The sequence below is a fragment of the Rhinatrema bivittatum genome, chromosome 8, assembly GCF_901001135.1.
Source record: "Rhinatrema bivittatum chromosome 8, aRhiBiv1.1, whole genome shotgun sequence".
Lineage (NCBI taxonomy): Eukaryota > Metazoa > Chordata > Amphibia > Gymnophiona > Rhinatrematidae > Rhinatrema > Rhinatrema bivittatum.
Window position 1 is genome coordinate 97,622,182 of NC_042622.1, and position 14,204 is coordinate 97,636,385.

The following is a 14,204-nucleotide window of genomic DNA, read 5'->3' on the forward strand; positions in this document are numbered from 1 at the left end:
AAAGCACTGAAGCCAAAGCTGGCCTAGCTCCGAGGATTAAATGGAATCTCCAAAATGCACTGGAGCTGTAGAAAAACATATCGGCAGGTTTTATTGCAAACCAAATCACTCTAGAACTTAATGGATATGAGATGGGGCTTTGCCAGTCACTAACATTTGTGCCCAAGTAATTTTTTTCCAGCAATGGGCAGTGGGAGGTTTGGGGGTTTTTTTTTTTCATATTTGGAATTCCTCCCTTTGCCATAACCCTATCTTTTTGGAGGAAAGGCTTCAGTGGGATATAAAATCCCCTGGAGCATGAACAGTGATTTAGTGGGAAAGAGACTGGAAAAAGAAAAGGAGCTTGGCTGTTGGATTTTTTCCTTATCCCTGAGGGACTTGACCAACAGTTTGGATTTTTGGAAGAAGATTGATTCAGTGTGGAGGGAAGGGCATTCCCCTGGGATACTGAGAGGCTGGAATCAAAGATCTTTTTCCCTGCACAAACCGAGAAGCAAGGGTGAGAATTTGGGACTCTTGACCAGAAAACTCAAGCGACCTGCAGGTTTCTTGGAGAGTCGGATTACAGTTTGAGAGTTGGCTAATTGGACTTTAAGATTTTTCAGCTTGGGGATCTTTTCTATTTTCTGAGTCATCTGACCCTGCGAGGGCAGGATATCTTTAACATGGATACCGGTGCAGGATGAAGGAGAGCCGTAAGGAGATCTAGAATGGACAAGGACACTATTGTTTTCATTACTGTAATATTTTCATATTGTAGTCGATTTTTTTTTCAATTCTGGCCTGGATACTCATTTTTAAACTATAGTAAACTGTTATTTTGAATGCCACCCAGGACTCTGGTTATTTGCTGTATGGATGGACATTGGGTCAATTGCTACTTAATCCTTTTGCTAATTTTTTACTTCTGTGTGCCTATTCCGGACCCTCTCACACTCGGTGGACATCCTCCAGCTGAAATGTGAGCTTGGGTACTCGAGCTAGTGACTGTGTCAGGGGCCTAGGAAGATTAATTTCCCCCACTAGACTTAAACTCTGTAACCCGTGGCAACTCTGGATGAGATTCGCAGCACAAACAGGGCACTTGCTACAAAGATATTTCATTAACACATTTGTATTCATTTTTTTTTTCATAAATGTATTCAAAGGCACTCTTTAAATATGCAAATTGTCTGTGTAGCTTGCTTTATTAGATAGAGAAGTATCTCAATGTTTAATTGGTAAGTTTTTGTTGATTATTCTATTTGATTATCTCTTCGAAACTGTACAAACTTTATACACTTTAGAGATCTGCATCGTAATTTTTTATCGTGTCAGGCTTCGTTTTGGGGCCCCCTACTGGAAATTTCATTTTTCCTGCAGTTCGGGGGTTTTTTTTGGGGGGGGGGCCCCAATTTTTGGGTTAGTGCACACTAACGGGTCAAAGTTAGTGCGTGCTAACCGGAGTTAGTGTGCACTAACCCGAAAAAAGAATATTTCCGAAATTTTGCAAAAATTCCATTCATTTTTCAGTTCCCCCGAACCATACTGAATTAGGCAGTTCGGGAAAGATGAATGCACATCTCTAATATACTTCATAGGGCGACCAGATAGCTCTGCGTCAAAAGGGATGGACTCCTTTTGCAAACAGAAGTAAATCCAGAACTTGTTCAGTCTGTCCCTTTTGACATGGTGTCATGTGAATGCCCAAACACTATCCTATGTTGTAGTTTCCTCAATTCCTCCTTCCAGGATCTCTAGTGGCTAGATGATGGAAATGAAGAAAAGGCATAACTGTATTAACTTTGTGTAATATTTCTCCATGGGAGTAACCTGCACGAAGCAGCAAATACTACTTTTAACAAACGGCATGGGGGGGTGGGGAGAGAGTAACCTGCACGGAGTGGGGGTTGTTACCCTAATCAAATTGGTGGACACACTGGATGGACCATTTGAGTCTTTATCTATTGTCAATTACCATGTTACTACCATAATGCCTGTGCTTAAGGTGACTGACTTCCCAAAACTCATGTGAGGTATCTTGGAATATATCCTCCAAGGCCTGCTGCAAGCTGATCCACTGCTTGCTCTGTGTAGCATCATCATCATCGGTTGGCTCAAGAAGAAAGACGAAAAATAAACCCAACAATAATAAGTAGTTTAATCCAAGAAGTCTGAAGGCTATAGGATAACAGGGTTAGTACCAACAAGCTATTAACTGTTGAGAAACCAATCTGGTTGGTAGGGGCAGGTTGGAGGGGTCCAAGCACTATTCTTGTTACCATGTTAATCTACATTATGTGAATTATTTCAATAATCTGCCATATACTACACATATGCAGTTTGATTTATTCTGACTTTGATGTATCTGATACTGTGATACTGAATAGTAAGTTACATACCTTTTTAATTCAACTCTTTCAGTATGGAAATGATTTATGTACCCTGCCAGATAAAATACTTATGTACACGAATTAATTTTTAATTGTAAGGTATCCTATGCTGCATTAATGACCACTATTGTAAAGTTTATATTTTGTACCATTAAAGACTATTTTGTAAAAAAATAAACATTTTAAAACATATGATGAGAATAAATCTGGTTATGCCACAAAATACCCCCTGTTGTATGTTGGAGTGAAGAAGTGTTCTTTGGAAGACAGATCTGATGAATGGAGACTTCCTTCCAGATGAAGATATATGCTCTAATATCCACCACAAGCTGAGCCATCCGAGGTCCCAGAGGTCACTGCTTTGACACACATTTTGACCATGACAAATCTAACCTAGTATTCAGAGCAGCACTTCACCAGCAGATGAAGGGAGGAGACAGCTTAAAACTATGACTCCAAAAATAGGTTTTATCTTACTTTCAAAGATTTTAAACTAAAAGTTGGCCTTGCCAAATGAAATTATTTTTCCAGAATTTTAGGAAAAATATCAATACATACTAGATACAGGTAACTGACAGAACAAGATTTAAAAAAAAAAAATCTTTAGTAAATAGATAAGCTTTATTTTAAAAAAAACAAAAAAAACAGCAAAACAACAAGTAAACTATTATGTATATAGGAATTTTAAAAATGCTAGCTTTCACATCGACAGCAACAGCATTAAAGACAATTTTTGAAGTGAAAAATTTGTATAAAATCAGATCTGCTCAAAGATATGTCTTAAAAATCTGTATAAATATTTATGGCAAACAGGCAAGAAATAATCCAGGTTTGTTGAGTGTAAACGGGTCCAATTGGAGTGCATTATACATCCAGCTAACCTGAAATCTAGAGGCACACTGTACATCAAAGGCCAAAGTGCACGGGGAAAGCAGATTCTCTTCCTGCTGGGTCCTTCACAAAGTAGATTATTAGGCAGGTTCAAGCTTGTACCACCTGGTGACATCCTACAGAGGGCAGGCTGTGCTTGTCCAAACACCCACTTTTACCTTGCGGCAGCAGTGTGCTTGCTTAATTTGAAGCCCCTTGTCGTCATCATTAGACATTTGTGAGTTCTTCATCTGTTTCTCCAACATAGATCCTGGTTTCCCGAGCATTTCCTCTAGAATTTGAGGGAGAGATGGCAGTTAATAGGAGAGGGGTGGGAGCAAAAGAGCATTTCAGCAGTCACAACTGTATATTAGCAGAGATGACCTGCACTAACATTTGTTCCCATGACAAACAGGATTTTGGGTCCTGATGTAATAAGCTGTGAGTAAAAATTGTTCGCTAAACTTCAGCACACATTTTCTTCACTCGTTCAATAAAAACCAAGTTAACCCCTGATACAGTAAACTAGTAAGAATTAAAAAAAAAAAAAGCACGCTAAGCCAGAAATGTGCACAGAAGGACATGCTTAGCGTGCACAAAACACAATCTGTGCATAAAACATGATCTCTGCACAAAAAACATGATCTATAGGCATAAAACATGATTTGTGCATAAATCCCGACCACAGGATCCCATGCCAGGAACTCTAGGTTCAGTCCTCCAGGCTAATGCTAACCTCATCAACTTTCCTTTACCTCCAACCAGGAGTTCAATTTCCAGTATTAAGAAGACATGGGTTATGCCTGCGCACTGCTGCATTGGGGAATGATAGTTAATGCCTAGATAAATGGGATTTGCATGGAGGCGTGCTAATCTGGCCAAACATTGTTGGTGTGCCAAATTCCTTGTTAAACTGGGAGTAATGCCGAATGCGCCTTATTATCCTGGGGCTAGAGTCTGAGCCTGTATGCAGTCACGTGCAGTGCTCTAACATGAGACAGAATATGTGTGATGTCACCGATGACGTCACTGTCAGAAGACGTGGCTCTCTCTACATTAACTGGATTGTACAGAGAGATGCAAAATAATTGTTGTATTTCCTGAGCCTATGCTTTGAACTGGTGGCACTTCTCCTCTTCCAGACTTTCAGCCACAGCTAAGTCTGAACATCTTTTGGAGAGAAAAGTCAGGCTGCGCCGAGTTGAAGAGAGGCAGCCATTCTAACCATCTTTTGTGGGGTTTTTTCAGTGAATCTATTTTGACTGCATAACTTGCTCTTGTTCCTCACACAGAAGGACTTTTTTTCGTTTATGTGTGAGAGAAAGACAACAATAAATAAATAAACCTTGATCTTTTAAAGGGGAACTTATTTTTCCTCCTGCCTTTCCTCTGATTCCTCACACCGTCTTCCTGGTCCATCATCTGCTCCAGGGCTGTCTGGTTGTCCATCTGCAGTGGTGCTATGGAGATGTCTCTGACTGCTCGGAACTGGCCACAGTTGTTCAAGTGTTCATTCTCTAGTCGGAAGAAATTCCAGATAAACCGTCTAGTTAAACAGAAACAGGAGAGACTCTTGAGTGCCTTACACATTACAAATGTAATGATAGTGGGGGACCATGTTATAGGGTGGATATCCTGGTAGCATGAACTGCTGTTTTCCTACATGATAACATATGGCAACACGATCTCCTGCTATTGTGAAAAATAGCTGTAATAGATACATCACTTTACATCTTTTATCTAAGTGCAAGAAGAAAACAACTCATAATTACACTATAGCAAGAGTGAGACATAACATGTTATGCTTTTGAATTCTGCACAGCATGGGTTGGCTTCTGGAGTAAGCCTGCAAGTCAGTTCTGATTTTCTGGCCCCCTACTCCTAGTGCTGGTTTCAAATGGTAGTCAAACAATAAATCCCACAATTCAAAGGGATGCAGTTAAAAGATAAGCCTGGCCAAAAGCCTCTCTCCAGGGTCAGTTGGCAGCTCCAGCTTCATTTACATTACATTATAGCAAGCACCAAAATTTTAACAGTTACCATTTAGCTAGTAAAAGATGCCTGTGTTTCTCTGTCCCGGGGAGAGGATATTTCCCAGATTACAGCAAGGATGTAAGAGAAAGGGAAAATACTCACAATTAGTGCTGAGAGGAAAGTGGTTGCGATATCTGCTCTTTCTATGAGGATATTTTTAGGGACAGTGAAATTATTCCTGTTCACAGAAGCAAGACTCCGGCACCGCTATAGGACTGTACAATATGCGGAGTGAGTGGGCAGCGGAAGCCCTTTAAAGATGCTATTTCACTGCTGAATGTGGCACGGATTAACGTACGGTGCAAGTGATCATTTCTGGGCTTGATATTAAGCAAGTCCCAGATAGGATTATGTATTAATTTCAAATGAATTAAGAAAATGAAATGAATAGGGCCAAATCATTTCTTTTGGAGGGCCCTTACATAAATTGAGGGGACACCCCCTGAATAACCCTATTTAATTCATTTGAAAAAAAAATGGTACTTGTTGGGCCTAAGGGCCATGGACTACACCAGAGCATGAAACTGGGGGTCTTGGTCTAGGCGCATGCCTGAATTTAAGGGACCCCCACTGAATTAAACAAACCCTATTCATTTAATTTGTTTGAAAAAAAATGGTACCTCTCATGCCTAGGGGCTGCGGCTTATCCCTGAGCATGACGCTGGGGTCTTAGCCTAGGCCCGGGGCCTGAAAATTTTGCCAGAGTCAAGAAATTTCCTGACCCCAACTTACCTGATCATCGGGGATCCAAAACCCAGCTCGAGCCTAATGCTGGAGCCCAGTCCAGAGGCCGGGTCTGATGCCTGGGTCTCGGCCTAGACCAAGGCCTGATGCCAGGGCCTGGCCCTTTGGCTAGGCCAGAGCCTGAATCCAGTCCCAGGCTCAGGCCTGATGCCTGGCCCACAGCCTAGGGCAGTGCCAAGACTCAAGCCAAGACCTGGAAGCCAGGTCCTAATGTCAGGACCTCGGCCCAGGGTCAGGCCCAGGCAAGGAGATGGGAGCCCAGGCCTCATAATCTTCTTGTTTTCTTTCTTCTTCTTGAAGTGACGCCGTCTAATGAGGAGATTGCGCCAGAGTTAATTTACTCTGGGGTGACCCAGCTTTTCAAGAAGAAGGAAAAGAAAGAAGTCAAATAGACTCTGAAGCCTGGGCTCTGGCCTCCAGGCCTGGGCCTGACTCTGGACTGAGGCCCCGGCTTTGGGCCTGGGCCAAGGCTCAAGTGTAGGAACCAGGCCCTTGCATCAAAGCTGGGCTTGGACCGAGGACCAGGCATTGGGACCTGGCCTCTGGGCCAGTCCCCAGAGTCGGGCCTAAGCCCGGACTCTGGCCTAGGCTGAAGCCTAGGCATCGGGACTGGGCTTGGGCTCTAGCCTAGGTCAAGGCCCAGGCATCGGGACCTGACTGAGGCTCCGATATCCAACCTAGGCCCCAGCTTCGGACCAGGCCTCCAATTCTCTCCCTTGCATATGGCCTAGGCCGAGGCCACGGTGATCTGCCTAGGCCTATGCAAGGCCAAGGCTTCAGTCTGGGCCTAGGCCTTGCCAGTGGATCCCCTCTGGACTGGGTAAGTGGGGACCAGAGGATCCTGGCCCCAGCATTTTTTTCAAGAGGGAGAGTTAGGTGGTGGGGACAGGAGGCCTTGGGAGCCCTGTTTCTGGGGGGGGGGTGTTCTGGTTTTTTTCGTTTGCTTTTTAACTACAGAAATAAAATAAACATTAAATGAAACAAAATTCATGGGAAGCCCCCACAAATGAAACACATTTTTTACCCCTGCGTAACCCTAGTCCCAGAAAAGATTATTTTCCAATCCATGCAACATTCAAAAGAACAATTTAACCACTTGGATCTGTGCTATAGTGCTTTGTCCTTTTTCTGTTTTGAACATTGACACATTACGCACTGAGCAGAACTTCGAATGTTGGCATGATTCTTATTCTGCAGAAAGGGAAAAGGTTTCTTGCAAAGCAGTTGTTCCAGCTTTTGAAATAACGAAGAGAATTCTTAAGCAGAAGGGTCAAATGAGCTGCGTAGAAACTATAAAGCAGCAACTTTAATTGTTAGGTTCTTTTCTGGAGTAGCTCATATTTATTATTCATATTAAAGTGAGATGGTGCAAAGCATTACAGGTGACAGCCACCCTACCTTTAGAACTGCCCGCCTGAGGCTATTCTGTGTTCTAAGAAGCCATGTGGTCAAAGTTTGTTTTACAAACATGAAGGCATGATTTTATTTTTATTTATATTCTGCTTTTTGACATTTCAAAGCAGAGTCAGGTACTTGAAGGTATTTCCCTATCCCCAGAGGACTTACAATCAGAGACGGTAACTTTAAAATGAGTGTGAGTGCGCCCACATACGCTGGAACTTTAAATTATCCATGCAAATGCGCATGTACAATTTAAAATAAGCCTAATGCGCATATGTGCGCTCCTAATTTTAAGCAGTTAAGCGAGGAAATATTATTTGTGTATCTTTCCTTAGGACTTGTTGGCTTTTATACATGCAAGTGAGTATGTTTTAAAACATGCATGCATGAAGGAAATAACCAGTTTGACCACTTAGCCTGGGCAAACTGGTGGACTATCTCTAGGTCATGAAGATCCCCTCTGGTTCTTCTGGTTTTAAAAGGGTTACGCGCATAAGGTATGCGCGTAACCCTTTTAAAACGCCCCTGCGCGCGCCGAACCTATATTGCATAGGCTTCCAGCACACGCAAAGCCCCAGGACGCGCGTAAGTCCCGGGGCTTTCATGGGGTGGGCGTGTCGGGGGGCGTGACGCAGTCGGCGCATCATCCGGGGGTGTGGCCGCAGCCTCCAGACCAGTCCCTAGACCGGAACATGGTGCGTGGCAGCTGGCCTGGCGCGCGCAAAGTTATGCCTGCCTCGAGCAGGCGTAACTTGTGCAACAGAGGTAGGGGGGGGTTTAGATAGGGCCGGGGGGGGGTGGGTTAGGTAGGGGAAGGGAGGGGAAGGTGGGGGGAGGCAGAAGGAAAGTTCCCTCCGAGGCCGCTCCGATTTCGGAGCGGCCTCGGAGGGAACGGGCAGCGCGCACAGGGCTCGGCGCGCGCAAGTTGCACAAATGTGCACCCCCTTGCACGCACCGACCCCGGATTTTATAACATACGCTCGGCTACGCGCATATTTTATAAAATCCAGCGTACTTTTGTTCGCGCGCGCTCTGTGTTTTAAAATGTACCCCACAATGTTGGCCCTGACCCAGAATCTGCTCCTTCTTTTCCCACGTTCTATTTCTCACGCTTGTGCATACCTGCGCGTAATTTGACAGTTTTAAAAGAAGAATTGCTTGCACTTGCCCCTTATACATGGGCCTTTTGTACCTGAGACAACAGAGGGTAAAGTTTAGTTTAGTTTATTGTTATTTATATACCGTTACATCAGACGTGCCTTCACAATGGTTTACATAAATCAAACATATAATAAATACAATACATTATAAAATAGTAACAACTAACTCTGTTAAAAGTAAGAAATAAGTTAGCAGTTAAGAACAGTAAAAGCAAACTAAAACCAAGTAAATCTAAAAATAAAATTCAAGGTTCCAAGGAGCAGCTGTGGGATTTGAATGCTGATTTCCCTGGTTTGTAGCCTGCTGCTGTAACCACTGGGCTACCATTCCTTGAGTCTTCATGTTACCGTCTCACCCAGAGCAGTCATCCATTGAAATATCTACATAATATGCTGTGGTTGCCCTATTAGTCCACTTGGTTATGTAGAAATAAAAATCAAGAAAATAGTTGGAGCTGATGCTTTTTATTCACTAATTTAATCATGTGTTGGAACAGGATGGGCCACAGAGACCATGGCGCAAGCAAAATCGGTCCCTTCCCTTCCCACAGGCTCACTGTGGGAGATCCAGGGCCAGGTTGGGCAGGCAGCAGGAGGAGAGCAGCAGTGGTGTATCAGGCCACGTCCTCCAGCTCCGCCGCCCTGGGCCTGGCTGCTGCTTTGAAACGCATGGGACTTTGTACAGACATGCAGGTCAAAGTAGCAGTTGGGCCAGGCAGCAAAGGAGAAGGAGGAAGAAGACATGGCTGAGGCCCAACCATTCTCCTCCTCCTGCTGCTGATCTGCATGAAAGGGGAGGAAAAAAGAGAGATTTGAGAGAGAGAGAGAGAGAGAGAGACCCGTAGGGGGCAAATTGGAGAAAAAGAGGTTGGAACTTGATTGGCTTGCCCCATCCCCCAATCATAAAAGCATTCCGTGGAATTTAATACATTTTTGCTAAGCTTTAAAGAGTTACACTCTCTTCATCAGGTCAAACATTTGAATCATGGGTGGAGAGGCATTTGTAGTGCTTGAGGGATGCAGACAATTGTCTGTTTTTAAAAGGGACCCCTGTGGTTTTCCTACAGCTTGGCCTGATGGGAGGGAGTTGCTGTGTTGCTCCACTATTGATTCTGTGAGCTTAGCACTGATCAAAGGAGAGTAGCCCTTAAGAAGATAGCTGGAGTCTTACTGTTCACAAACACTGCATGCATGAACAATGCGACTATCAGGCTGCTCCATCCAAAGAACTGAGTCAATGGTGAGTCAGCAGCATTTGCTGCAATGAGACCTGGTGTGCTCAAATAGGAGCTCTGCATTCAAACTCAAAGTGGTTTATTGTCTCATCAGATGAAAATGATGTCTCTGTTCCTCCTCCCATTGCCATCTTTCTTGACTACAGAATAAGATTTGCCCCAAATTGGGAGCTAAGGTTGAGATTCACTCTGTTGCTGCAGGGAACATCCAGTGTGTGCTAGCAGCAGACTTGTGATGTCAGAAAGCCCTCCCCATTTTGGAAATAGTGGAATTTCTGACATCATCCACTCTTCTGCGCCTGGCACAAAATGTGTGTTTCAAGAAGCAAAATGCCCTTTTTGTACAAGCGAAACAAAAATACACAGCTGTTGCAGTTATTTTTTCTAACCTGCTTAGGGGCTGATTCATTTCGGTTTTTATTTCCCATTCTGTGTCAATGGGAAAAGACCTTGATGAATCGGTCCCTTAATGTCTTTTACAATTCAGTTTATCAGCCTGTTGTGAATGGTATGGTGGCTCTTTAAATAAGAGCTTGAGCTAAATATATGTATTTAATGTTTCATGCTGGATTTTATTACCTAAGGACCTCCAGAGGAGCCAAAACACTTGTTATAAGCTCAGCCACATCAGAGGATTTGTCTTGAGCGAAAAACATGTTGACAGCCCAGAAGATGCGAAGTAAGATGTCTCCGGCGATAGCACAGTAGTAATAGGCCTGTGGGAAGGAGAAAATACTTAAGTGAGCTTCAGGCTCTGAAAGTTCAGTGATAAATCACTGAATGAGCTCCATTTAATAGGAGCGTTGGATTCACAATATCTTGTTCTAGTACAGTTGCCATGCATGTGTAAGCAAAACCCTCCGTCTCCATTTCGCAGGGGTACTAGTTTTCATAGGCTAAATTTCCCAATTTTACAGCCCTTTTCCTGCACTGCTAGTTTCATAGTTCTAGCAGTGATGTATGATACAGTAATGTGCAGTTGGCAGTGCCTCTTATATTGTCTAAATGTTACTATATGAACTCCCATTTGACTTTGCTTTGCAGGACTGCTCACCTGAGTCTGCTCATCTCTCAGTCCTTGCACCAAACAAGCAAGGTGCAATCCTCTCCTTAGCCTGTAATTCAACTCAGCCCTCTAGGCTATTAATGCAAAATCGAAATGTTCAGACTACTTACTTTCTTGGGGTAAACAGTTTCGTCCCTGAGAAACTTGTTTTCTTGGATGTTTCTGTCCAGCAAGCCCCAGTCCATCTTCAAGTCCCACGTAATGGTGAAAATGGTGCTTACGCATGCAGCCACAACCCACAGATAGAAGTAGACCTTCACTCCAATGGTCACGTGGGACCGCTCTGCAAGGGAATGCAGCATTAACAAAAGCTAGAAAGTTTCACAGGGTTTTGTTTTTTTTTCATATCTGTACTCACTGCAGACTAAGGAGGATGAATGAGATTTATTTCCTAAAGGAAGGCCAAGAGGAGGTATAAATCAGTACAGAGAACTCTTTGCTGCCTCTGTGGCTGGTGGACACCACGACAGCTCTTATAAAATGTTTTTCTTTGCAATGTATGTATATAAATTACAGAGAGTGGAGCTGTGAGCACCTTAAGGACTGGATGATATGAAGAGAAGTATTTTATAAAACAGAAAATAAATACGGCAGAGAAGAAATGGTTTCTTTTTTTTCCCCTCTTTTGAGCTTGAAGTCTAGATTGTAGTTTTGCTGAGGCTCATTTTGACCCACACCCACCAAAGTAGAAGGACATTCTGAATTGTCCTCATTAGCTTAGTGCATGGTTGGGAAGTGGATGAGCCAGAACATTTGATAGACGAGCCAAACCAAGCCAGAGCCAGAACAGAGCCCATGAGTCGGAATTGGCTCTGAGAATCACATGCAAGTTAAGTAAAACTGTTTAGCAAAGGAAAAAGCTGCATAATCAAAATCAATTTATAAATGTAGCCCTTTGGCTCACTGTGACAATAGTATCCCCCGGGAACACCCTTGATGTGAGATCCCATGTGAAGTGCCTCAGGGATCTGTCCTTGAACCGGTACTTTTCAATATATTTATAGATGATCTGGAAAGGAATACGATGAGTGAGGTAAACAAATTTGCAGATGATACAAAATTGTTCAGAGTAGTTAAATCACAAGCAGATTGTGAAACATTGCAGAAGGACTTTGTGAGACTGGAAGACTGGGCATCCAAATGGCAGATGAAATTTAATGTGGACAAGTGCAAGGTGTTGCAATGCATATAGGGAAAAATAACCCTTATAGTTACACGATGTTAGATTACATATTAGGAGCTACCACCCAGGAAAAAGATCTAGGCATCATAGTGGATAATACTTTAAAATCGTCAGCTCAGTGTGCTGCAGCAGTCAAAAAAGCAAACAGAATGTTAGGAATTATTAGGAAGGGAATGAATAATAAAATGGAAAATGTCATAATGCCTCTGTATCACTCCATGGTGAGACCGCACCTTGAATACTGTGTACAATTCTAGTCGCCGCATCTCAAAAAAGATATAATTGTGATGGAGAAGGTGCAGAGAAGGGCGACCAAAATGATAAAGGGAATAGAACAGCTCCCCTATGAGGAAACACTAAAGAGGTTAGGACTTTTCAGCTTGGAGAAGAGACGGCTGAGGGGGGATATGATAGAGGTGTTTAAAATCATGAGAGGTCTAGAACGGGTAGATGTGAATCGGTTTTTTACTCTTTCGGATAATAGAAAGACTAGGGGCACTCCATGAAGTTAGCATGTGGCACATTTAAAACTAATTGGAGAAAGTTCTTTTTCACTCAATGCACAATTAAACTGGAATTTGTTGCCAGAAGATGTGGTTAGTGCAGTTAGTATAGCTGTGTTTAAAAAAGGATTGGATAAGTTCTTGGAGGAGAAGTCCATTACCTGCTATTAATTAAGTTGACTTAGATAATAACCACCGCTATTACTAGCAACGATAACATGGAATAGACTTAGTTTTTGGGTACTTGCCAGGTTCTTATGGCCTGGATTGGCCACTGTTGGAAACAGGTTGCTGGGCTTGATGGACCCTTGGTCTGACCCAGTATGGCATGTTCTTATATCTTTAAGATCATGAGAGGACTTGAATGAGTAGATGTGAATAGGTTATTTACATTTTCAGATAATAGAAGGACTAGGAGGCACTCCATGAAGTTATCAAGTACCACATTTAAGACTAATTGGAGAAAATTCTTTTTCACTCAACGCACAATTAAGCTCTGGAATTTGTTGCCAGAGGTTGTAGTTAGTGTAGCTGGGTTCAAAAAAGGTTTGGATAAATTATTGGAGGAGAAGTCCATTAACTGCTATTAATCAAGTTTACTTAGGGAATAGCCACTGCTATTAATTGCATCAGTAGCATGGGATCTTCTTGGTATTTGGGTAATTGCCAGGTTCTTGTGGCCTGGTTTGGCCACTTTTGGAAACAGGATGCTGGGCTTGATGGACCCTTGGTCTGACCCAGCATGGCAATTTCTTATGTTCTTATGGTCCTGTCCAGGCTAGAACTAGGTAGTCTTAGGAAAGATCTTTAGAGTGTTTGGAACAGCGTCCCATAAGAGATGCTAGCAAAGAGAAGGTTAGTACTGACTGACTCCTAGGCAGGGTTCCCACATGCCTGAAGGGAAGATCATGGCATCAGGATTAAAGCAAACCAGTTTTGTAAGGAATATCTACTGTCTGTGATCCAGCAATGAGGAGGGCTGATGTTTCTACAGATATGTGAGCAGGAGGAGGTTTTCTGAACCCTATATATTAATATCTGGTAAAGGCTGAAGTGCCAGCAAAGAACCCAGTACTGGAGAAGGCTGTTGTATCAAGAAATCAAGATCTAGGCAAAGAGCCCAAGGAGAACTTGATAGCTTCTGTAGTACTGTTATTGTTGGGCATAAGAGGCTGGGAAATTATACCTGAATCTCCCTCTGATGCTGAGACTCTGGCATCTCCTGTGAGTGAGAAAGAATGAACTAATGTGAACAGTGTGTGTGTTTGAATGGAATTTCTATTTGAGGAATGATGAAAGTGCTCAACCCTATTTAAATCCTATTTAATTAACTTTATTAATAAAGCAGCCAACCTGGGAACACAACTGTGTAGCCTGCATTTTTAGACCAGAATAACAGGATAGTACATCTTTGTCCTGAGTATTATGTCATTTTTTTTCTTTGTCTCCTGTGGTCCACTGCCCAGGAGGCAAAGAAGAATAGCTGCTTGACCAAATGTACCAAGAATCCCTAGGCATGTCAAGGACCCTGGAATGCAAAGGCTACATAAAAGAAACAGCTTTTTAAGTTTTTTGTGTGTTTCAGTTACTGGAAGATAAAAACAGATGAGGAATTCAGATGTGGTTAACCTCAGGT

The 14,204-nt window shown here is 42.9% G+C and overlaps 1 protein-coding gene across 1 annotated transcript in view; it reads right to left on the reverse strand.

Annotated features, from left to right (window-relative positions):
• Positions 1-3,039: 3,039 nt before the first annotated feature.
• The window catches only part of LOC115097561 (xenotropic and polytropic retrovirus receptor 1 homolog), a 72,150-nt gene continuing 60,985 nt past the window's right edge, over positions 3,040-14,204 (reverse strand). Inside the window, 4 exon segments of the mRNA XM_029613497.1 lie at positions 3,040-3,534; positions 4,646-4,788; positions 10,396-10,532; positions 10,993-11,165. Of these exon segments, the coding sequence (XP_029469357.1) occupies positions 3,380-3,534; positions 4,646-4,788; positions 10,396-10,532; positions 10,993-11,165 (608 nt within the window). The 3' untranslated portion in view covers positions 3,040-3,379.